At 41.5% G+C, this 25,074-nt stretch overlaps 2 protein-coding genes across 2 annotated transcripts; one reads left to right on the top strand and one right to left on the bottom strand.

Annotated features, from left to right (window-relative positions):
- The first annotated feature begins 4,755 nt into the window (after positions 1-4,755).
- On the top strand, positions 4,756-11,576 carry LOC311125192 (beta-1,4-galactosyltransferase 1-like). The gene is made up of 7 exons (XM_084199246.1): positions 4,756-4,834; positions 8,961-9,041; positions 9,327-9,562; positions 9,830-10,017; positions 10,733-10,855; positions 11,153-11,257; positions 11,370-11,576. The coding sequence occupies exons 1-7, from the start codon at positions 4,822-4,824 to the stop codon at positions 11,527-11,529; spliced, it is 906 nt and encodes a 301-aa protein (XP_084055372.1). The 5' UTR covers positions 4,756-4,821; the 3' UTR covers positions 11,530-11,576.
- Positions 11,577-12,801: 1,225 nt separating this feature from the next.
- spink4 (serine peptidase inhibitor, Kazal type 4) lies at positions 12,802-16,095 on the bottom strand. Its single transcript, XM_084199248.1, has 4 exons — positions 15,412-16,095; positions 15,043-15,077; positions 14,520-14,632; positions 12,802-12,908 (listed from the first exon to the last, which is right to left on the bottom strand). Exons 1-4 carry the CDS (start codon positions 15,464-15,466, stop codon positions 12,863-12,865), a joined length of 249 nt encoding a protein of 82 aa, XP_084055374.1. The 5' UTR covers positions 15,467-16,095; the 3' UTR covers positions 12,802-12,862.
- Between the last annotated feature and the right edge of the window lie 8,979 nt (positions 16,096-25,074).

Raw genomic sequence — 25,074 nt, 5'->3', positions numbered from 1 at the left:
TGTAATGACTCCGTCATACTAGCAATCAGAGGGAGAGGATAGCTGTATTTGATTGTAATCTGATTGAGACCACGGTAATCAATACACAGGCGTAAACCCCCATCCTTCTTCTTCACAAAAAATAAACTTGAGGACGCAGGGGAAGTGGACGGCCGTATTTATCCCTGTCTCAGAGATTCGGTGACGTGTGTCTCCATAGCTGCCGTCTCCTCCTGAGACAGAGGATACACATGACTATGAGGAAGCACAGCGCCTACCTGGAGGTCTATCGCACAATCCCCCTGTCGATGAGGTGGTAATTGAGTCGCCTTCTTTTTACAGAAGGCGAGTGCCAAATCGGCATACTCAGGAGGAATGTGCATGGTGGGAATTTGGTTCGGACTTTCCACCGTCGTTGCCCCTACGGAAACACCTACACACCGCCCGACACACTGATCAGACCATCCCTTGAGAGCCCTCTGTTGCCATGAAATGTTGTGGTCATGAGATGTCAACCAGGGAAGCCCCAACACCACGGGAAACACAGGAGAGTCAATCAAATACAACTGTATAATCTCCTCATGGCCCTCCTGCGTCTTCATCTTAAGTGGCGCTGTGACCTCCATAATCAATCCCGACCCCAAAGGGCGGCTATCTAGGGCATGAATGGGGATGGGCACATCAACTGGTACAATAGGAATCCCTAACTTATACGTGAACCAGCGATCGATAAAATTCCCAGCTGCGCCTGAATCTACTAGCGCCTTATGCTGGGAGTGAGAAGAAACCTCGGGAAACACAACTTTAATACACATATGTACAACAGAGAGCTCTGGGTGAGTTGGGTGCTTACTCACCTGGAATGACTCATCAGTGCGTTGCCTACTGCCTCGATTCCTAGGAGACCCTCCCCAGCACTGAACCGCAGTGTGTCCTCTGCGGCCACAGTTGGTGCAGGGGACGGCCTCTCTCCTGGTCTCTCTCCTCGTCTCCCTAGCACCAGCACCCCCAAGCTCCATAGGGCTCGGCTCGGAAGTGCTGGGGGATGGAATGGACGGCCCCGACTCCGGACGTCCGCGGGTAGCCAACAGAGTATCTAGGCGAATCGACATGTCCACCAGCTGATCGAAGCTTAGGTTGGTGTCCCTGCAGGCCAACTCCCGACGAACGTCCTCCCTTAGGCTGCACCTGTAGTGGTCGATGAGGGCCCTCTCATTCCATCCCGCATTGGCAGCCAGAGTCAATATATCAATTTATTTTATGAATTTTATTTTACCAAATTATTGATTAGTGGCAATCTTACCACATCTGATCAGGAAAAGTAAAGGAAAGGAGGGAAAATAAGGACCTGTAAATAAGGACCTGTAAAATAAGGACCTGTAAAAAGGAAGGACCTGTAATCCAGCAACACTATAGCACTCACAATCCAATTGCTTATTAATCACCCAATTACCTTAATTTTACAGAATAATGTCAGTGCTGGATTTCCAACACAACTCTAATCAAAACAAGTCATTCACAAAAACTCTAATGTGCAATCATCAATTACATCAATTCATCAGTCTGTTGACAAGTTCCTGTGAAATGGTCACAACATGAAATATTATATGCATACACATTGTATCTATTATATCCTGTAAGGGAAAGTAGGTTTTGTGGATAAGAACAGTACTGGCCTTGATTGGACTTGATTGTTGTCGCTTGATGTACTGGTCAGCACCTTCTCTCTCTCTCTCTGTCTCCTCCTTCTCGTCTCTCATATGACAGAAGAACAAAGGAACAGACAACAATTTAGTATTTTATGCATACTTATGTTCACATTCACGCTAAGAAATAAGCAAACAGCTTAACTCAGGAATATTATAAATAGCTCAATAACATTTTATTTTATTTATTTATTTAATTATTATTATTTTTTAATCCATCAACATATCTCTCATTCATCAACTCAACCGATATCAACCAAACAGTTCCACAGCCAAGCAACAGTTAATTCAACAAACAGAACATTCCACTTGTGTGCAAGTCTCTGTCTGCTCCCTCTCTGTCTACGTAACTCTAAACTCATAAAATCCCACGCATGCGTAGTTCAGTCACCAATGCGATTTCAGGGTGAACAGAGCTCTCCCAAGCAGCTCTCTCTCCAAGCCAAACAACAGAGTAGACAGACCCGCTGTCGCTCCGTTCTCTCCTCCCATTAACAAACAATAACACTTAACAAAACTCACAAACGAACACGGAACACAGAATATAGAACACAAATCCTGCTTCGAAGTTTCTTATCTTCACTTATCCTAATCTGCAGATTTATAGTTATGTTGTTATCAATTACAAAACATCTCTATACACTCTTAAAAAAGTCCTCCCTGTAGGCTCATGATTAGTTAGTAAACGTTCTCTTTTTATAGAGACTCATAAGATTTTTAAACTTAATGTCCTTCCAGGGGGCTCATATATAGTTAACAATTATTAACGTTCTCACAAACGGAGACTCATAAGATTTTTTAACCTTAACTTCCTTCTAGGGGGCTTATATTTCCTTATGAAAACAAAAATCCCTGTTCTCAACCAAAACATATATATATATGTATATATCTCTAACATAGATCTTATCCTAACATGAGTCGACACACAGCTGGAACACATCAGATGTACAGACATGCAGCGGCTCTCTCTGTCTCACACACACACACAGGCTCCATTCCTCTCATACACACACGCATACACAGTTTAAACAAGAATGCATCCGTTCATACAATAAAATAAGCATGCTACCGTCGCTTCTATTTTCCTTTCTATTCCTTCCTAAATTTCTGCTACCTCAGGTTGTAGACATCCAATGAGAGGATTACTTCAGACAAATACTTCGTCAAATAGATTCTGAGAGGTAACATACAATTGAATATATCTTCTACAATCTGCAGTTCACCAGAACTGACTTGAGAGTTAATCTAATAACTATCAAGATTCAAGGCCCATCATAATGATCGCCTCGTTTTGAGGGCTTCCTTAAATCAGCGACGTCCTAAAAGTATACTTTTCCTTATTTCCTGGCCTTATTCCTTCATGTTTTTCCTGGACACTCCTTTTAATTTTATTCAAGCCAAATACCGGTGTGTCCAGTGTTAATAATTTCTATAGACTCTCCCCCCTGTTTATGTTGTTTCCAACGCAAACAAAGTTAGAAATTTAGAACGGACTCTCATCCCACAGCAAATAACAGCAAAGCGCACACACAAGTCCTTTGACGGTACATCTGAACAAACACAGACACAAGCACACGAACCGACCAGCGCCCAAAGAACTGTGAGAAATCTCACCTTATCTGCCGGCGTCTTGAGCGGGAGTCACTTCGTAGCCCATGAATGGAATGCAGAGAAAAGATGTAGCACGTCCCAAAAACCTTGTCGCCATTAAATGTGGTGTCCAAGTCAACGTTGCTAATTATGCTGTGATGATAAGATGTCCGCTTACACTGTTCTTTGATTATAAAGATTTATTGTATCAAAGTTCACAGTATTAATTTACAGATATCTGCAGTTATATCTGGAGAGAAACGGCCAATCTGTTGATCCAATATGTTGTCTCTCACCTTCTTTGTTTAAGACATGCTATTTATATCCTATGTGACATAGTATGGCGTGATTTTAATAAACCAATCCCCGGCTCCAAATGTCCTCTATTCCAAGAAACCTATGTAGCAATGCTTTTCCAAATGCTTCAGCAAAGCAGAGTAAAGTTCATCTATTACACCATTTGCAAACATCAGCAAAATCAATAGACCTTCAGACACTACATAGTCACCTGGAATGCATTTCAATTAACAGGTGTGCCCATACAACTTATTATGTGACTTGTTAAGCACAGTTTTACTCCTGAACTTATTTAGGCTTGCCATAACAAAGGGTTTGAATACTTATTGATTCAAGACATTTCAGCTTTTCCTTTTTAATTAATTTGTAAAAATGTCTAAAAACACAATTTTACTTTGACATTGTGGGGGTATTGTGTGTAGCCCAGTGACACAAAATCTAAATTGAATCCATTTTAAATTCAGGCTGTAACACAACAAAGTGTGGAAAAATTCAAGTGGTGTGAATACTTTCTGAAGGCACTGTTATTACAACAGATAATTATAGATTAACAAGTGACAACTACTTAATTAAATGTGTTACTTAAACATACATACATAAAAAATGTATGCACGCATGACTGTAAGTCGCTTTGGATAAAAGCGTCTGCTAAATGGCATATTATTATATTATATACTTGGTTAACTCCTGTTTCCCTTCCCCCAAGGGAATGAATGCATCTGTCTGCGTCTTCCCGCACATACAATCATGTTTATTCCATATCAATCCATATCCACAGTAAGTCGAATACAGGAAAATAATTAATCAAATAATTTCCCATTACATCTACCATAGCCCAGTGGCGGCTAATGCCGCTAGAAACTTAGATGTCAAGATACCGATACTGTCAGTGGTGTTCAGGGGCTTGTCAACAGCTTGGTTTCTATGTGACGTTAAAGTGCTTCACAAAATGTATAAGGTTGGTCAATTGTTGTTTTGTAATCTGACGTCCAATGTTGGCAGAAAAACTGGCAAGGCAGGTCGAGCACACCATTAAGTGAATGTGGTGTGGAAGCTGGTTACCAGTAAACTTTTGTTTTGTAGCCTTTGATTCACGGCACACAACGGTGAGATGCTGAAAAAACTATTCTGCTGCCTTTTGCTTTTAGGTCTCTTTTCTATCTCAGTATATTGCTGGTATCAACTGAGCACCTCGAATGTCTATTACAGAGTTATCCGCTTAGAGTCAGACTTCTGGAAAGAACAAATAATGAAAGAAAATGGTAAGTAATGTGCTGTATAGCTTCTAAATATATGCAAATAGATGGACATTTTGACACTACTATGATATATTTTAAAAATAAGGTCACAAAAGACTGAAGACATTTGAAAATAAGATTTTAATGATGTCATTTCATTGCACATGTATTGCATAGTACGCTAAAAGGCTATTATTGATGACATTATTTGAGCATAGCTTTCATATAGCGTTATATTTCTTAACTCACACAGTAGAAGTACATTAAATACATACATAGTGAAATTGGTATGACCAACAGGTATGAATGATGTAACATCATGATTCTCAGGTTACCAATGTGTTAGTCTCACGTTACCATACCTACAAAATCACATCATTGTCACGCCTCCCTTGGAGATCTGGATAATTATGTATTGCAAAAACGATTTGAATGGTCCGCTGCAAGATTTTGATTGGATGTTACATTTTAAGAACCATCCCCCACACGCCCGTGGAAGCGGTGCTGTGCAGTGTTGCCAACTTAGCGACTTTGTCGCTATATTTAGCGAGTATTCAGACCCCTCTAGCGACAGATTTTCAAAAAAGCGACTAGCGACAAATCTAGCGACTTTTTCTGGTGTTATAGGGGACTTTTGGAGACGTGGATGCACGTATCGTTCTTACTCTGCCGCCGCTGCTCGTTGGCCCTCCCCCGTCCCAAAGCACTCACAGGCGGCCCAGTCCTCGCAGCAGTCCCTCCCAGCTGCTGTCAGAGCAGGATATGTTCTGTATGACTGCAAATGAATCGCGCATGCGGGAAGCCGCCGCTGGCCGATCCCGCACTGACTGACATAAAAAAAAAAAGAATCGACAGAAGGAAGTTCATTTGCAGTTCTAAACATATTTAGGGTGTTTTTTACTCACTTGTAGTCTCTCCCACGACGTTATTCCTCTCCTACAGCATCCATCACAATTACATACGAATGGCAATTTATGCAAATTAGCGACTTTTAGGACAGCCAATAGCTACTTTCCTTACTGAGGAGTTGGCAACACTGTGACAGTGCATCACCGATGGAAAAATGGCGTCCCTTGAGAGGGCAAGAACAAGATGTACAGCGCATTTTGTTACGTTACAGCCTAATTATAAAATGGGATTAAACAAACATTTTCCCTCATCAATCTACACACAATACCACATAATGACAAAGCAAAACCAGGTTTTTAGAAATTCTTGCACATTTATAAAAATAAAATAAACGTATTTACGTAAGTATTCAGAATCTTTGCAATGACAGTCGAAATTGAGCTCAGGTGCATCCAGTTTCCATGGATCATTCTTAACACGTTTCTACAACTTGATTGGAGTCCACCTGTGGTAAATTCAATTGATTGGACATGATTTGGAAAGGCACACACCTGTCTATATAAGGTCCCACATTTGACAATGCATGTCAGAGCAAAAACCAAGCCATGAGGTCGAAGGAATTGTCCGTAGAGTGCCGAGACAGGATTGTGTCAAGGCACATATCTGGTGATGGGTACCAAAAAGTTTCAGGAGCATTGAAGGTCCCCAAGAACACAGTGGCCTCCATCATTCTTAAATGGAAGAAGTTTGGAACCACCAAGACTCTTCCTAGAGCTGTCCGCCCGGCCAAACTGAGCAATCGGGGAGAAGGGCCTTGGTCAGGGAGGTGACCAAGAACCTGATAGGTACTCTGACAGAGCTCCAGAGTTCCTCTGTGGAGATGGGAGAACCTTCCAGAAGGACAACCATTTCTGCAGCACTCCACCAATCAGGCCTTTATGGTAGAGTGGCCAGATGGAAGCCACTCCTCAGTAAAAGGCACATGACAGCCTCCTTGGAGTTTGCCAAAAGGCACCTAAAGGACTCTCAGACCATGAGAAACAAGATTCTCTGGTCTGATGAAACCAAGATTGAACTATTTGGCCTGAATGCCAAGTGCCACGTCTGGAGGAAACCTGGCACCATCCCTACGGTGAAGCATGGTGGTGGCAGCATCATGCTGTGGGGATGTATTTCAGCGGCAGGGACTGGGAGACTAGTCAGGATCGAGCGAAAGATGAACGGAGCAAAGTACAGAGAGATGTTATAATAATAATAATAATAATAATATAATATGCCATTTAGCAGACGCTTTTATCCAAAGCGACTTACAGTCATGCGTGCATCATTTTTTTTGTGTATGGGTGGTCCCGGGGATCGAACCCACTACCCCGGCGTTACAAGCGCCGTGCTCTACCAGCTGAGCTACAGAGGACCACCATCTTGATGAAATCCTGCTCCAGAGCGCTCAGGACCTCAGATTGGGTCAAAGGTTCACCTTCCAACAGGACAATGACCCTAAACATACAGCCAAGACAATGCAGGAGTGGCCACGGGACAAGCCTCTGAATGTCCTTGAGTGGCCCAGCCAAAGCCCGGACTTGAACCCGATCGAACATCTCTGGAGAGACCTGAAAATAGCTGTGCTGCGACGTTCCCCATCCAACCTGACAGAGCTTGAGAGGATCTGCAGAGAAGAATGGGAGAAACTCCCCATATACAGGTGTGCCAAGCTTGTAGCGTCATACCCAAGAAGACTCTAGGCTGTAATCGCTGCCAAAGGTGCTTCAACAAAGTACTGAGTAAAGGGTCTGAATACTTATGTAAATGTAGCATTTCAGTATTTTTTTAAATACATTTTGCAAATATTTCTTAAAACCTGTTTTTTTTCTTTGTCATTATGGGGTATTGTGTGTAGATTGATGAGGGGAAAATAATTAAATCAATTTTAGAGTAAGGCTGTAACGTAACAAAATGTGGAAACAGTCAAGGGGTCTGAATACTTTCCAAATGCACTGTAGCTATTCTCTGCTTCAGATGACAGATGCCCATAAGGCCAGTAATGCCATCATACTGAAGGCCTATGGCTGCACTGGCGATGCATGCCGTATGATAAGCTGCTAAATGGATTCAGATAGCTGATATACTGAGAGAGAGTGACAATCAAATAAAACAGATTGGAGATCTTACAACTAGACAAAAAGGAAATGTTCATTTGAGAATACAACACAGACACATTAGAGACAGAACCCCTTCCCTTCTTTATTGCAGGATTGTTGATTAATCAACATTGACACTAGTTCATTTTGAATAATAGTTTAACAATTAAAACAAGTTTCTCACTAACTGTAAGTCGCTCTGGATAAGAGCGTCTGCTAAATGACTAAAATGTAAATGTAAATGTATACAAATATGCAGTGGTGATTTTAGCATGTAAATCTTGGTGGGGCAAACTCAACCAATCCGTTTTTTATGCATGCCAGCAAAGCCACTACACAACACAACACTAAACAATACATTAATTGCACAATAACGGTGACAAACAGTGCCCGTAAACTCTTAGGGCCTACATAAAGCTGTCTCGACAACGGGGCTTTCCTTTCAGCAACATGGAGAGAACCCTTACTACTGCTACACCTGGCTATCAGCGGAGCCTCGTCTGGCAGCGAAACAGTTCATTCAGCCTCATTTACTGCCTTTTTAAAAGCCATAGCTGATATGGCTGACTTGCTTAAATTAATAAAGTTTCTACTGACTGCTTGTGGATTTGTGTAAATCGATAAGAACCGCATTCTCCAATAATCACAAATGCCGACATGAGTTTTGAACCATACACAAACATTATTACATTTATGTTCAGTAAATTCATAATGTTTGTTCTTACATCATTAACACTTAGCTCTAAGTATAAGCAAGTGCAAGCAAACGAGCTGTGATGAGGTAGGCCTATTCGTTCAGCACTTTCAAAATGGACAGCGACAGAAATGGAATGTGAGTCCATTTAACTTATTATGTGATTTGTTAAGCTAAATTTTACTCCTGAACTAATTTAGGCTTGGCTAAACAAAGGGGCTGAATACTGATGCAACAACTATATTTTAGTTATACATTTTTTATTTATCTTTAAATATATTTAAAATGTCTTCCACAGAGTATTTTGTATAGATTGTTGAATTTTTTTTTTTACATGAATTCCATTTTAATCCCACTTTGTAACACAATAAAATTAGAAGAAATCCAAGGGGTCTAAATAATACTTTTGCAAGGCATTCACATTTTCTTTTGTCCAGCACCTGAACCAATTGAATATTTTATTTTTCAGAAACTACAGAGACCAAAACCCACAAGACCCCCCTTGTGACCGAAGAATTAAAGAAATGCCCAGATCCCTCTCCACTTCTTGGTACATGGTAACATGGAAAACAATAAACACAATTCTCTATCAATACCATTTCTAAAGGCATCAAGTCGCCACATTAATAGATTTTAAGTTGTGGTCCTCTGTAGCTCAGCTGGTAGAGCACGGCGCTTGTAACGCCAAGGTAGTGGGTTCGATCCCCGGGACCACCCATACACAAAAAAAATGTATGCACGCATGACTGTAAGTCGCTTTGGATAAAAGCGTCTGCTAAATGGCATATTATTATTATTATTATAAGTTCATTTTCACTTTTTTCCTGATCTGCAGTGGGGCCTCTCAGGGTTGAGTTCTCTACGCCAGTCAGCTTGGACACAGTGAGGAAGGAGAACCCAGGTCTGCAGGAAGGAGGTCGCTACAAACCACATGACTGCGTCGCCCTCCAGAAGGTTGCTCTCATCATCCCCTTCCGCAATCGCGACAATCACCTCAAGTTCTGGCTCTACTACCTCCATCCCATCCTTCAGCGCCAACAGCTGGACTATGGTGTCTACGTCATCAATCAGGTACAGTACAACACACATTTGGAAATGTAAAACTTACATTTAACACTTACATTTAAACACTTGAATCAAACATGTAACGCCTGTTTCCGGGAAACAGATTAAGCCTAATTCTGGACTAAATAGCTATTACAATGGATATTCTCCATTCAGCATGCTATTAAGTCCAAGATTAGGACTAATGTGTTTCCAGAAAACTGTTCCTTAAATTATGTAGTCTACAGTAAGATGTTTCATCTTCATCTTGAGGACGCCTTTTAACTTTATTAGGATGGAGAGAACACGTTCAACAGGGCCAAGCTGATGAACATTGGCTATGCTGAGGCCCTGAAAGAGTATGACTACGACTGCTTTGTGTTCAGTGACGTGGACATCATCCCCATGGATGACCGCAACACCTACAAATGCTTCAGCCAGCCCAGACACCTGTCTGTCTCCATGGACAAGTTTGGTTTCAAGTACGTGTGATGTCCTATTGCAGTGCTACAGTACGGTGCAGACCTCAACCGATAACCTTTCTTTTGGAGTGAACTATCACTTTAAATGATTAAACGCTGACTCATTGTTATGATAAACGCTGACTCATTGTTATGATTACGGTAAATGCCAGAGTTGTTGTTAATGTTTCCTCATACCTACAGTATTACCCAGGGGGAAAGGACGCTAAGGGCTGGGTTCAATCTGTATCGCTGAAGCGTTACAGATTGCGCGATTTAAATGTAAAGGTATTTTCCGATTGAACCGACATATGCAGCGTTTACCGTAAATGCAGTCTCCACTAACACAGGAACATTGCTTCTAAATGTAATTCAGGTTACAACACGGAACTTAAGCGGTACGGATTGAATAGATCCCTCACACTTCTTCCATTCACACCTTCGGAGGCACAGCACAACAGAACAGGAAACTATAATATATCATAATATATGTCATTTAGCAGACACTTTTATCCAAACGTGACTTAGTCATGCGTGCATACATTTGTCCCCAGGAATCAAATCCACTATCCTGACATTACAAGCTCAATGCTCTACTTACTGAGCTACAGAGGACAATCAAGAGAGAGCCCATCAAGTCCAATGCCACAACCACTCGGCCATCACAGCTAATAGTATATATGTATATCTGATTGAGCATATAGATTTTTTTTGTTTGTCTTTGTCTCATTCATAGTTTGCCCTATAATCAGTACTTTGGCGGTGTCTCATCATTGAGTAAGGAGCAGTTCCTGAAAGTCAACGGCTTTCCCAACAACTACTGGGGCTGGGGTGGTGAAGATGACGACATTTTCAACAGGTAAGAAAATGTCTAACCCCATAAACATGTAGTATAGCATAACTCTTAATCTTACTAACTTTTGCCTGCTCATAAAATCACATGATCAGTATCTCCGGATGACGTCATCGGAAACACATCTTTCACTTAACACTTATCACTTATCTTTTCGACTACAAAACATAGAAACCTGCCGTTGTCACATTATGTTGACATTGCGGTGGTGCTGGAGATTATGCATTTTGTTCTGGAAAAGGGTGATTTTTTTCCTTTAAAATCAATTTAATCAAATTCCTATCATTGGTTTGATTTCCGTAGGTTGAATAACAGAGGAATGTCCATCTCTCGTCCGGACGGCGTAGTCGGACAATGCCGGATGATCCGTCACGAAAGAGACCAAAATAACAACGCCAATCCTCAGAGGTAAAGCTTCAGAACAACCACGTTCACTAGATTCCCCCTCACATTTCTTACTGCCACCTGTTCCCCAACTATCCTCCAAATGTTGTTGACAGTTGATTATTTTGCCCTGCAGGTTCAAGAGAATAGCTCACACGTTAATGACGATGGATACCGATGGCCTCAACTCTCTCGAGTACAAAGTTGTCACAGTTGAAAAGCACGACCTGTTCACAAAGATTACAGTAGATGTGGGGACGCCACCCAAAGAAGAAGACATGGACAAAGATGAATGATGGAGAGATGAACAAGCAGGGCCAGATTCGGGGTCCCACACACAAAAACAAAATATGTATTATTATTTTTTTTTTGGGGGGGGGACAGCGAATTTCCTTAAATGAAACACAATTCACACAGAGAACAATGTGCAGTTTTATCATGCTATTCTACACATTTTCTCATGAGGCTGAGAGAAAACTTAGCAGATTCAAAGCTCATTTCCTGCAATTCTACACATTTTGCCATGACGCTGAGAGAAAATGTTGCAGATTTAAAGCTAATTTCCTGCAATTCTACACATTTTTCCATGGCTTATGACGCGTTAATATGCTGTCTGGGGGGACCCTGACCTCCAGGGGGCTTGGTGGCCCCGGGGCACATGCCCTGTGTGCCCGTTCGTAAATCCAGCCCTGTGAAGAAGGCAGGAACCACCTTGAATGAGTTCAAGGAAACTGCCCAGAACAGAGTTAACTGGAGATGCATCGTTGAGGCCCTTTGCTCCACTAGGAGCTGAAAGAAATAAGTCAAGCAAGTGCGGTCAAGGGGATGCCTGTGTTAAAAGTGTATGCAAATGTCTGTTGTCACCTGTGCATACAGTACGAGAGGTGCTGGATAGAGAGGGCAGTGCACAATCTATTGCATTAACCAATAACCTATAGCAGAGGCTGCAGCATTATATTGTAACACTATAAAACCTTAACATCTACTAACTGACTTAGTATGAATCTTTGAGGAGGTGTCATGATGTCCACCTACTAATTGGCACGTTTGTCCCTCAAGCTGCCCAATTGGCAGAGCTTTGTGTAGTACTGCCTTCAACTGCTTTCGCCGTAACTCAGAAATACAAGGACCCAACTCTGAAATAACCACTTAAAAGACCTTCCAAGTTCGAATTACAAGTGGGAAAGTCTGAGATGATTTTGAAACCCAAGTTTACGAGTTGTGACGTTTCATCTCTGACCTTTCACCTTTTCAAGGAGCATTTGAAGGCAGCTTTACTTTCGGTTTACAAATACTGTATTTTTGCTCTACACTAGGGCTATGGAATGTAAAGGCTTCAGAGGTATGTCATATTTCGTTGGTAAAACTGTGTTGATTTTACTTTTTGATATTGTTGCCTTTCCTCCTTTTAGTTATTTTTTGTGTGAAAATCTTAACTTTAATTTTGTATTTATAGTTGTTATTGGGCTTTTATAGTGTGGCTACTGTGTGAGCCATGGAAACCTCCAATAAACAAAAACAAAATGTTCAACTGTTCAAAATGAAATGACAGAGACCTCTTCCTTTATTTTCTAATTGGTTTAATATCTGGTCATGATGATGTTATTTGTTTGGTGATGTCAGACCCAGCTAGCAGCTCTCCTCCTTCATGACCAAGATGTCCGTTCTGGTCTCCCTGTAGAGAGAGGAATGTTCATGCCATGATTTATTTATTATGTTGTTTGGTATGAATTATATTCAATATTGTTGTTTTGTACATACAGACTGAATTCAATGAAACCTGCTCTCATAGGGGGGAAATATATATAGATGTAGGATCCTAATTTGATCACACTTTTGTTGCTGAGAATTTTCCTGCACATCAGGAAATGCAAACTTGTAGTGTATTTGAGTTTTTAAAAGGCTTCTAAGGTTTGAAATTTCAGACTTGATTTGCCCTAACGAAAAACTGACCTACCCCTACAAAAATGTCCATTAATTACAATCCACATAAGAATTCACATTTCCTGTTGCTGCAGGATTATTTTCCTGCTGTAGCAAACTGGCTCAAATTAAGATCCTACATCTGTAGTATCTGTGTGTCATGATCTAGGTTTCCATCCAATTGGCGACAGATTTTAAATTAATAAAGAAAATATGCACATTTTCCCACCAGTGGTGTGTTTCCACCAAACGGACTTGTTTCAGATCAAATTCAGTGCGCGATGACATAGTGCACACAAAATGTACTTTTCCGCTTAAGTTTTCATGTACCGAATAAAAATCTAAAGTTCAATGTGTTTCCATCGCATTTTCAACTCTACCGATAGTTTTGTCACAAAAACTGTTGCGTTAAATAGCAAATGGTCTTGGCACGTGCGCTCTAGCCAACAGATCGCAGATACAGTGCAGGAGGGCTGTGCGGGTAGTCTAGTCATCAACATGAGATTGTTATGGATAAGAGCGAGAATATTTGTATTTGTCAAATGGCAGTCAAGCATTGATCATCATGTCATGTCACCAGAATAAGACCCTCGATATGTATTGGAAAGGAGCATCAAGGTCACCTTGCACATTCACCACCCTGTGATGTTCATCATAACTTATTTCATCTGTAGCCTAATAAACTGCATGTTTTCCCGAGTTGTTGTGGGAGGACCACACAGCATATCATCGCGTGACTTCAAGTTTACTTTGATATGATGGTTATTATATCAATATTTGCGCTTAAATTTGCGCCACCATTTCTCGCATAATTCATTTTACCGACACAAAAAGATCCCACCATGTCGAACAAATTAGGCCCATCTGTCGGCATTTATAAAATGTTACCTAAACTACCTGTTTCCATCACAGCTGTCGTGATTTTCTAAAAATACGGTATGACTTTACTCACATAAACTGTGGATGGAAACGTGGTTACAGAAGCACTTTACTGGGCACAATTTTACATTGTAGGAGCCTACAGTATGTGGATTTTCCTGAAATACTGGTTTGATTGAATTCAGTCCCTTGTACTTCAGTATTTTACTGGAGGTGTTAAGTGTTGTTTCTGCAAACTGACTCTCAGCCTTATAGTGACAAGGTTAGACAGGGCAGGACAGGGCTGTGAGAAAGGAGCAGCTGTGTCCCAGGGAAATTGTTCAAATACTTTTAGGGTGTTTTAACTTGTCTCGAGTGCCTGATGGGCAGGGTTAGCCATTTTGGAACTAGTCTATTGGTTCCATTGTACCAGGCAAGCTCAATCAAGCCCAGTATCTGAAATGATTTCAAATAGTACTTTAACCAAGGTATGTACAGTACTTACTGTCTCTGGACACAGAGTGCACACTCATTGGGGTAGGTGTTGCCATCAGTGCCACACACAGGAGCCAAGTTCATAGGGCAAGCCAAGATCTCCACCATCTCGCCACAAGATGGCTGCAAAACAATCTCACATTTACTCTTAAGACCAAGGGCATGGGCAATCAGGAGAGGAGTAACATTGCATAACGCTCAGCTAGAAATGCATTGTGTAGAACAGGTATGATATTATTGCATGTCATATAGAATAGGGATCGATTGTGTCAGGCTCTATTGATTTCATTTCTATCTGCTGCCACATTCTGAATATTTCATCACACTGAATTCAAAGAATAGGGTGAAATTGTCCCTAGATGCTGATCTTGTTTTTTGCATTTTCCCTGCTAATGGTTAAGGTTATGATTGAGGAGGGGAACCTGATCCCTGATCTGTACCTGATCTGTAACTTCACCCCAAACTGAATTCACACCATGTTTGGTTTAAGAAGCAGCATTCACATTAAATATTCAACATAAGATCAGCCATACCTTTCTGTAAAGTCTAGAGTTCTCTTCTTCTGCGCCTGAAGAAAACAAATAGTATGTTACAATGTTTTTTCAAATCACCTCAAGAATGTTATTACAATGTCAGCCCATGGAGGTTTAGATAACATGATACACATTTAACCATCATCTCATGTACTGTACATTAAAACTGGTATATCATCTGGCCACCTAGCCATAATAGTCTCAACATAGTTTCATAGTCCCTTGACTCCAGCAGATGGCTGGAGCAAGCTTTCCTCACAGATACTGAAATACTCCATGGTTCAATCAATGCTTTCTCTGAATATTTAATTCAATTCAATAAACTTTATTAATCCCCAAGATATCACACAGAAAACAGGAGTACTTGACCTGTAAAGGCAGCAAGGAGCATCACACACAGCAGCATCACTACTTTTCCAGCCATGTTGTCAGTGAGTAGACAGTGAGAGTGCCCTATCTAACAGTCTCTCTGTGGTTATTATGAAGCAGCAGGTGTGAGAACTTTCACAGCTGACAGGAGTCAGGCTGTGTCCCAAATGGCACCCTATCCCCTATAATATAGTGCACTACTTTTCACCAAAGTCCTATGGACCCTGGTCAGAGCCTGGTCAAAAGTAGTGCACTATATAGGGAGTAGGGTGCCATTTGAGACACAAATGGACTTCACTCAGCTAACAGATGATGAAATACATGTTGAAGTGCTGTAGTTTTACATTCCTATGACTTCACCTTTGAGTGTTGGAGCTGATTATGGGGATCCTGGGAGATATCCTGAACCTTTTTATTATTGCTTCAGTGAGTTGTAGTAACACTTTACCTGTACCACAGACAGGTACCCAGGCGCACAACCTGCGGGGGAAGGGTACATGACCCCTCAATACTAGAGACAGGCCAATTTGACCCCCTCAATAATATACCATGATGAATGTGATGGATTGGAATTTGTTTTCATTCTGATTTATCAGGGGGTGCTGCAGCACCCTCAACACCCCGACTTCCCGCGGCTATGGATGTAAATCTCTGTTGTGGTATTTTCATCTGTACATAGGAGAGGTGCTGGATAGAGGGCAGCGCACAACTATTGCTTTAAGCAATAACCTATTGCAGAGGCTGCAGCAGTTATATTGCAATACCGTATAACCTTAACATCTACTAACTGACTTAGTATGAATCTTTGAGGAGGTGTCATGATGTCCACCTACTAATTGGCACGTTTGTCCCTCAAGCTGCTCAACCGGCAGAGCTTTGTGTAGTGCTGCCTTCAACTTCCATCAGAAATTCGGAAATACGAGGTTTCAACTCTGAAATAACAACTTAAACGATCCTCCATGTTGGAATTACAAGTGGAAAAGTCTGAGATGATTTTGATACCCAAGTTTACGAGTTGTGATGTTTCATCTCTGACCTTTCACCTTTTCAAGGATCATTGGAAGACAGCATTACTTTTGGTTGACCAATACTGTATTATTGTTCTACATCAAACAAGGGCTATGGAATGTAAAGGTTTCAGACCTAGAGATGTGTCATATTTTGTGAACTTGAATTTTATGTATTTTTTGTTGTTGTTGAATGTCTATTGGGCTATACATTTTGTATTATAGTGTGGTGTTTTTGTAATGTGTGAGCCATAGGAATCTCCCATAGACAAAAACAGAATGTTGTTCAACTGTTGTTCAATATAAAAATATAAAAAACAGAGACCTCTTCCTTTATTTGCCAATGTATTTATCATCTGGTCATGATGATGTCATTTGTGTGGTGATGTTGCCTGACAACTCAACATGAATTTAATTTCGCTGCTCTATCGATCAGTCTGAACCTGGTATCCTAGAAGTTGTTTGCGCTTACGTCAAAATGACGTGATTCATGATTTGTGTAGGCCAGCTCTGGACGAACCCATTGGTTTCTGGGACCAATCAGAACGGTTTGAATGTGTTCGCATTCCAGAAGTCGTCGGGGAAGAAGCATAGCCAGTCTCAACGTGGAGAAGAAACGATAGTGGCCGTGGCGTTTGGCCGGCGCCTTGTGGATTGGTAGCCAGGCAAGCACGTCCCCCCATGCCTGATCAAAATGTCCATTCCAGTTTCCCTGTAAAAAGACAAATGTTCATGTTTACACTGATTTATTTATTATGTCTTGGGGTATGAATAAAACATAATTCATTGAATTTAATAGCGCGCTTTTCTTTGAAAAAAATCTCTAAGTGCTACAGTGACTGCATTATATATGAGAATTATGTTCAATATGGTTTTATTGTACATACAGCTGGAATTCAATGAAACCTACTCTCATAGGAGGGAACTACAGTATACACTGAGTTTACCAAACATTAGGAACACCTTCTTAATATTGAGGCCCCGCCCTTGCCCTCAGAAAAGCCTCAATTCGTCGAGGCATGGACTCTACAAGGTGTTGAAAGCGTTCCACAGGGATGCTGGCCCATGTTGACTCCAATGCTTCCCACTGTTTTGTCAAGTTGGCTGGATGTCCTTTGGGTGGTGGACCATTCTTGATACACACAGGAAACTGTTGAGCGTGAAAAACCTAGCAGTGTTGCAGTTCTTGACACAAAACGATGCGCCTGGCACCTACTACCATACCCTGTTCAAAGGCACTTACATTTTTTTCCCATTCACCTTCTGAATGGCACACATGCACAATCCATGTCTCAATTGTCTCAAGGCTTGAAAATCCTTATTTAACCTGTCTCCTACCCTTCATCTACACTGATTGAAGTGGATTTAACAAGTGACATCAATAAGGGATCATAGCTTTCACCTGGATTCACCTGGTCAGTCTATGTCATGGAAAGAGCAGGTGTTCTTAATGTTTGTATACTGTATATAGTATCTGTGTGTCATTGAAACACAGTATGTGATTTTCCTGCAATGCATGTTTGATAAAATTTAGCCCCTTAAATGTATTTCAGTGTTTTACTGGAGGCGTGAAGCGTTGTTTCTGTAAACTGTGACACTCCCTCAGCCGTATTGTGACAACAAGTGGCAGGACAAGGTTGTATTGTTAAGCACACACCATAGCAAAATGTTTTGCAACGGAAAAAGAAAACAAGCGTTTTGGATAAAGTTCAGGTAGTCCCTCCCTCTTTCAGTCCATTTTCTTCTGTTTGGTGCCTACCCACTGGTCAGTTCAACCCAAAACATCTATGTGATGACATTGACTCAACGTGGAAAACTAATTGGATTTGCAAAAAGTCATAAACGTAAAGGCATTTTGTCTTTTTTTCAGCCAACTTTTAACCTAAATCCAATGACATGGTGAATTTTTTTTAAAATTTCATGTTGAATTCACATTAGTTGAAAACCAAATGTAAATTAAAACTAGACGTTGAAATGACATCTGCGCCCAGTGGGTAGTGATGAATACAGCCCTGGACAGGGCCACGAGAAAGGAGCAGCTGTGTACTCACTGTCTCTGGACACAGAGCGCACACTCATTGGGGTAGGTGTTGCCATCGGTGCCACACACAGGAGCCAAGATCATAGGGCAAGCTATGATTTCCACCATATCGCCACAAGATGGCTGCAAAGCAATATGACATTTAAGGTTTAGAAGACCAGGGACATGGGCAGTCAGGAGAGGTGTAATGTTAAATAACACTCAGTTAGAAATGCATTGTGTAGAACAGGTATGATATTATTGCATGTCATATAGAATAGGGACTGATTGTGTCAGGCTCTATTGATTACATTTCTATCTGCTGCCACATTCTGAATATTTCATCACACTGAATTCACAGAATATGGTGAAGTTGCCTGTTGCCCCTAGACGCTGATATTGGGTTTTGTGATTTTCCCCACTAATGATTAAAGGGCAATTCCGGCACTTTTCAACCTCATGTTCATTATCTCCAGCACCATACCAGGGTCTACATATTAGAAAACAGTGCATTTCTATGCTCTGTGGTTAAAAGATACGAAGAAAAGTCAGAAAAAATGCTTCCCTGTGACATCACAAGGTAGGATGAAAAGTAAGAAAAACTGTGATTTTCAAAACCTTTTATGAATTATGAAGAATTTATATGCTTTTTGAAAATTTCATAAATTCTTCAAAATTCACAAAAAGTGACGTTAGCTGATGAAGATTATCTCATACAACAAAACGAATAAGATCTCCTAAGCTTGTGTTTACCACAGACCTTATTTTCGGCATTTATCAAAAAACACTCTAAAAAAGCCATTCATTTTCCCCATAGGCTTTGTCCAACGAACCATGGCAGAGTTAGTGCCTACAAAAAGACGCCATTACTATTTCTCTGTATTACATTTTTAATTCGAGTAGCTAGTAGCACAGACAAAAGGAGTTAGTTATCAGTATCTTTGCTAGGAGTACTAGCTAGCTAGCGCTACTAGCTAGCCGCAAGCTAGCACTACTTACTAGCTAGCCGCTAGCTAACTAGCGCTACTTACAAGCTAGCTGCTAGCTAGCTAGCGCTACTTTTTAGCCATTAGCTAGTTGGGCTACTAGCTAGGCTACTAGGTAACAGCTAAAGTACAAGCAACAGTGGTTGCTTGGTTGTAATGATTTTTGGCATTAACATTGTATCCAAAAATTATCAAAACTATACTGAACTAAAATATAAACACAACAGTAAAGTGTTGGTCCCATGTTTCATGAGCTGAAATAAAACTTCCCAGAAATTTTCCATATGCAAAAAGCTTATTTCTCTCAAATGTTGTGCCCAAATTTGTTTACATCCTTGTCAGTGAGCATTTCTCCTTTGCCAAGATAATCCATCCACCTGACAAGTGTGGCATATCAAGAAGCATTACAAGGCCACTCTAAAATGTGCAGTTTTGTCACACAACACAATGCCACTGATGTCTCAAGTTTTGAGGGAGCGTGCAATTGGCATTCTGACTGCAGGAATGTCCACCAGAGATGTTGCCAGAGAATGTAATATTAATTTCTCTACCATCAGCCACCTCCAACGTTGTTTTAGAGAATTTGGCAGTACGTCCAACCGGTCTCACAACCGCAGACCACGTGTAACGACGCCAGCCCAGGACCTCCACATCCAGCTTCTTCACCTGCGAGACCAGCCACCCAGACAGCTGATGAAACTGTGGGTTTGCACAACCAAATAATTTCTGCACAAACTGTCAGGGTTTTGACCTGACTGCAGTTTGGCGTCATGACCGACTTCAGTGGGCAAATGCTAACCTTTGATGGCCACTGGCACGCTGGAGAAGTGTACTCTTCATGGATGAATCCCGGTTTCAACCGTAACGGCAGATGGCAGATGAAGTCGCGTGGGCGAGCGGTTTGCTGATGTCAACGTTGTGAACAGAGTGCCTCATGGTGGCGGTGGGGTTATGGTATGGGCAGGCGTAAGCTACGGACAACGAACACAATTGCATTTTATCGATGGCAATTTGAATGCACAGAGATACCGTGATGAGATCCTGAGGCCCATTGTCGTGCCATTCATCAGCCGCCATCACCTCATGTTTCAGCATAATAATGCAAGGCCCAATGTCGCAAGGAACTGTACACAATTCCTGGAAGCTGAAAATGTCCCAGTTCTTCCATGGTCTGCATACTCACCAGACATGTCACCCGTTGAGCATGTTTGGGATGCTCTGGATCGACGTGTATGACAGCGTGTTCCTGTTCCCGCCAATATCCAGTATCCAGAAACGTCGCACAGCCATTGAAGAGGAGTGGGACAACATTCCACAGGCCACAATCAACAGCCTGATCAACTCTATGCGAAGGAGAGGCAAATGGTGGTCACACCAAATACTGACTGATCCTTGCCCTTACCTTTTTTTTAAAGGTATCTGTGACCAACAGATGCATATCTGTATTCCCAGTCATGTGAAATCCATAGATTAGGGCCTAATTAATTTATTTAAATTGCCTGATTAACTTAACTTAACTGTTGCTCAGTAAAATCTATAAAATGGTTGCGTTTATATTTTTGTTCAGTGTAAATTCATCCTGAACATATAGTTAGCTAGCTAACTCTCCCAACTTCGACCACTACGATACTAACACACTAACATAATGCCCTGGCCCAGAGTTAGTGCGCCAACTGGTATGTGCGTAGTACACTGACGCCCTGGAACACGCCGAGAGTTCAGGTTGTGCACCAACTAAGACATTAAAATACCATGCGCTTTGCGATTCGCAGACCAGGCGGGGTCAGCGCGCATAATCTGCAACTGGATCCTTCTCAAAAAAGGTGCTATCTAGAACCTAAAAGGGTTCTTCGACGGTCCCCATAGGAGAACCCTTTGAAGAACCCTTTTTAGTTCCAGGTAAAACCCTTTTTACCTGGAATGTTATCACAATGTCAATCCATGAAGGTTTAGATAACATTATACACATTAAACCATCATCTCATGTACTGTACTTTAAAACTGGTATATCATCTGCCACCTAGAAATAATAGTTTCAATATAGTTTCATAGTCCCTCGCCTCCAGCAGATGGCTGAATCAAGCCTTTCACACAGTTACTGAAATACTCCATGGTTCAATCAATGCTTTCTCTGAGGATTCAATTCAATTCAAGAAACTTTATTAATCCCTAAGATATCACACAGAAAACAGGCGTACATCACACCCAACAGCGTCACTACTTTTCCAGCCATGTTGTCAGTGGATAGCAGTAGAGGCTGCTGAGGGGACTCATAAAAACGGCTCATAATAATGGTCGGAATGGAGCAAATGGAATGGCATCAAACACCTGGAAACCATTCCACTGCTTCCGCTCCAGTCATTACCACGATCCGTTCTCCCCAATTAAGGTGCCACCAACCTCCTGTGGTAGATAGACAGTGAGAGTGCCCTATCTAACAGTCTCTCACTGCTTATTATGAGGTAGAAAGGTCCGCTGACAGGAAAGTGAGGTTGCGTCCCAAATAGAACCCTAGCCCTATGGGCCCTGGTCAAATGTAGTGCACTATATAGGGAATAGGGTGCCGTTTGAGACACAACCCAACATTTCTTAGCCAAAGATGATGAAATACATGTTGCAGTGATGTAGTTCCATGGTTTTCATTCATATAACTTCACCTTTGAGGTCTACAGCTGATTGTAGGGGGCCTGGGGGATAAACTTGAACCTTATTAAGTTATCGGGCTCCCGAGTGGCGCAGTGGTCTAAGGCACTGTATCTCAGTGCTTGAGGCGTCACTACAGACCCCCTGGTTCGATTCCAGGCTGTATCACAACCGGCCGTGATTTGGAGTCCCATAGGGCGAAGCACAATTAGCCCAGTGTTGTCTGGGTTTGGCCGGTGTTGGCCGTCATTGTAAATAAGAATTTGTTCTTCACTGACTTGCCTAGTTAAATAAATAAAAAATTGCTTTAGTGTTTTTGCAGTAACACTTTTGTAACGGGAATTTCCAGGTGAACAAAAAGGAGCGCAGTCGTTGATAAAGTTAATTCAAATCAATCCTGTTTAATCCAATAATTCAGGGAGACACCTCCAGAACAGAAGCAGAGAAAATGTTTAACAGGCCTCTTGGAGACAGGCCCTTTACAGTATATTCTAAACAGACAGCGCTAAATGTTCTCTAAACATCAGCCTGAGAAGCTTGTACAAAGTCAAAACAAAAGACATTGACTTTGCCAGCTGCTACAGAATCACAGTGTTCATATTGTCATCAATACAATAATCATCGGTGTCTTGGTACCTTCAGCAGCTCTGGCGTCAACCACTATCAAACGATATGAGAACAATCCATAACATTCAGTACCAAGTCTAGTGACCATCAAGTCGTGCACAAATGAGTAACCTAATGTACTCATTTGCCCCCGCACATTGACTCTGCACCGGTACCCCCCTGTATATAGCCTCCCTACTGTTATTTTATTTTACTTCTGCTCTTTTTTTCTCAACCCTTTTTTGTTGTTGTTGTTTTATTTAACTTTTTTATTAAAAAATAAATACATTGTTGGTTAAGGGCTGTAAGTAAGCATTTCACGGTAATGTCTACACCTGTTGTATTCGGCGCATGTGGCAAATAAGATTTGATTTGATTTGATTTGATGTAGCAGGCTTAAGAGAAACGCCTGAGTGGAGTTCCCACATCCGGTTTTACGAGGAAAAGGAAGCTGGGTTGAAAATATCTGTATCCCTGACAACCGGAACATCTGGTTGTTGGCAACTCGGCTAACAAATGATTGTGACGGATGGAAAATCATGTGTATTACAGAAAGGGAAAACATATGCTAAGCATTGTGTTAATTAATCTTAACTGAATATTAACTTTATAGCCTACATCTTAAATATTCCCATTACAACTTTACTTAACACAGATAGTTAGCTTAGAACACATTATATTACATTGCATCATATTATACACACAGCTATTTCAGCCACACCCATTGCTGACAGGTGTTTAAAATCGAGCACACAGCCATGCAATCTCCATAGACAAACATTGGCAGTAGAATGGCCTTACTGAAAAGCTCAGTGACTTTTAACATGGCACCGTCATAGGATGCCACCTTTCCAACAAGTCAGTTAGTCAAATTTCTGCCCTGCTAGAGTTGCCCCGGTCAACTGTAAGTGCTGTTATTGTGAAGTGGAAACATCTAGGAGCAGTGGTAGGCCACACAAGCTCACAGAATTGGACCGTCAGGTGCTGAAGTGAGTAGCGCGTAAAAATCTGTCCTCGGTTGCAACACTCACTACCGCGTTCCAAACGGCCTCTGGAAGCAAAATCAGCACGGGAACTGTTCGTCGGTAATTTCATGAAATGGGTTTCCATGGTCGAGCAGCCGCACACAAGCCTAAGATCACCATGCGCAATGCCAAGTGTCGGCTGGAGTGGTGTAAAGCTCGCCGCCATTGGACTCTGGAGCAGTCGAAACGCGTTCTTTGGAGTGATGAATCACACTTCACCATCAGGCAGTCCAACGGACAAATCTGGGTTTGGCAGATGCCAGGAGAATGCTACCTGCCCGAATGCACAGTGCCAACTGTAAAGTTTGGTGGAGGAGGAATAATGGTCTGGGGCTGTTTTTCATGGATCAGGCTAGGCCCCTTAGTTCCAGTGAAGGGAAATCTTAACGCTACAGCATACACTGACATTCTAGACGATTCTGTGCTTCCAACTTTGTGGCAGCAGTTTGGGGAAGGCCCTTCCTGTTTCATCATGACAATGCCCCTGTGCACAAAGCGAGGTCCATACAGAAATGGTTTGCCGAGATCGGTGTGGAAGAACTTGACTGGCCTGCACAGAGCCTTGACCTCAACCCCATCGAACACCTTTGGGATGAATTGGAACTGCGAACCAGGCCTAATCGCCCAACACCAGTGCCCGACCTCACTAATGCTCTTGTGGCTGAATGGAAACAAGTCCCCACAGCAATGTTTCAACATCTAGTGGAAAGCCATCCCAGAAGAGTGGAGGCTGTTGTAGCAGCAAAGGGGGCACCAATTCCATATTAATGCCCATGATTTTGGAATGAGATGTTCGACAAGCAGGTGTCAACATACCTTTGGTCATGTAGTGTATATGTCAAAAAAGATTCTGAGTGACTGAGTCTGTTGACATTGTTGATGGTAGATATATAAACCCTTATCATAAAACATTATAAAGGATTACACGTGCTTATAACAAGAAATAAAGCAGTGTATCCGTCGCCTATGCTGGTATTGATTTTAACGTTTTATTAAATCCAATTATTTTCAAATGTAGGCCTAGCGTCAGAGAAACAAGTAGCCTAGCCCTATATGCAAAAAAAAAAATTATATGCCAAAAAAAATGATAAGGAAAGAAATAGCTTACCTCACAGGCAAACGTCTATGCTTCTCTGGTCCCTCTCCTAGAGTAAATTCAAATTTAAACAAATAACAGCCTAGTGACTTGCAAATTAATAAAGACTATTAGGCAAGTTCTACATAAGGACTATCTTTTGGGCATTTTACTGAATAGTTTGCTAGTGCAGTTGCCTAGCAGGCTATGATTTCCTCGTCATCGCTTTTATTATAGAGGAAGCCACAGGTCCATTAGCTGTCATATTACTGCCATAAAGTGTAGGACACAAAATTCATTC

The sequence above is a fragment of the Coregonus lavaretus genome, assembly GCF_964263955.1.
Source record: "Coregonus lavaretus genome assembly, contig: HAP1_SCAFFOLD_999, whole genome shotgun sequence".
Lineage (NCBI taxonomy): Eukaryota > Metazoa > Chordata > Actinopteri > Salmoniformes > Salmonidae > Coregonus > Coregonus lavaretus.
This window is presented reverse-complemented; position numbering and strand designations above follow the sequence as displayed.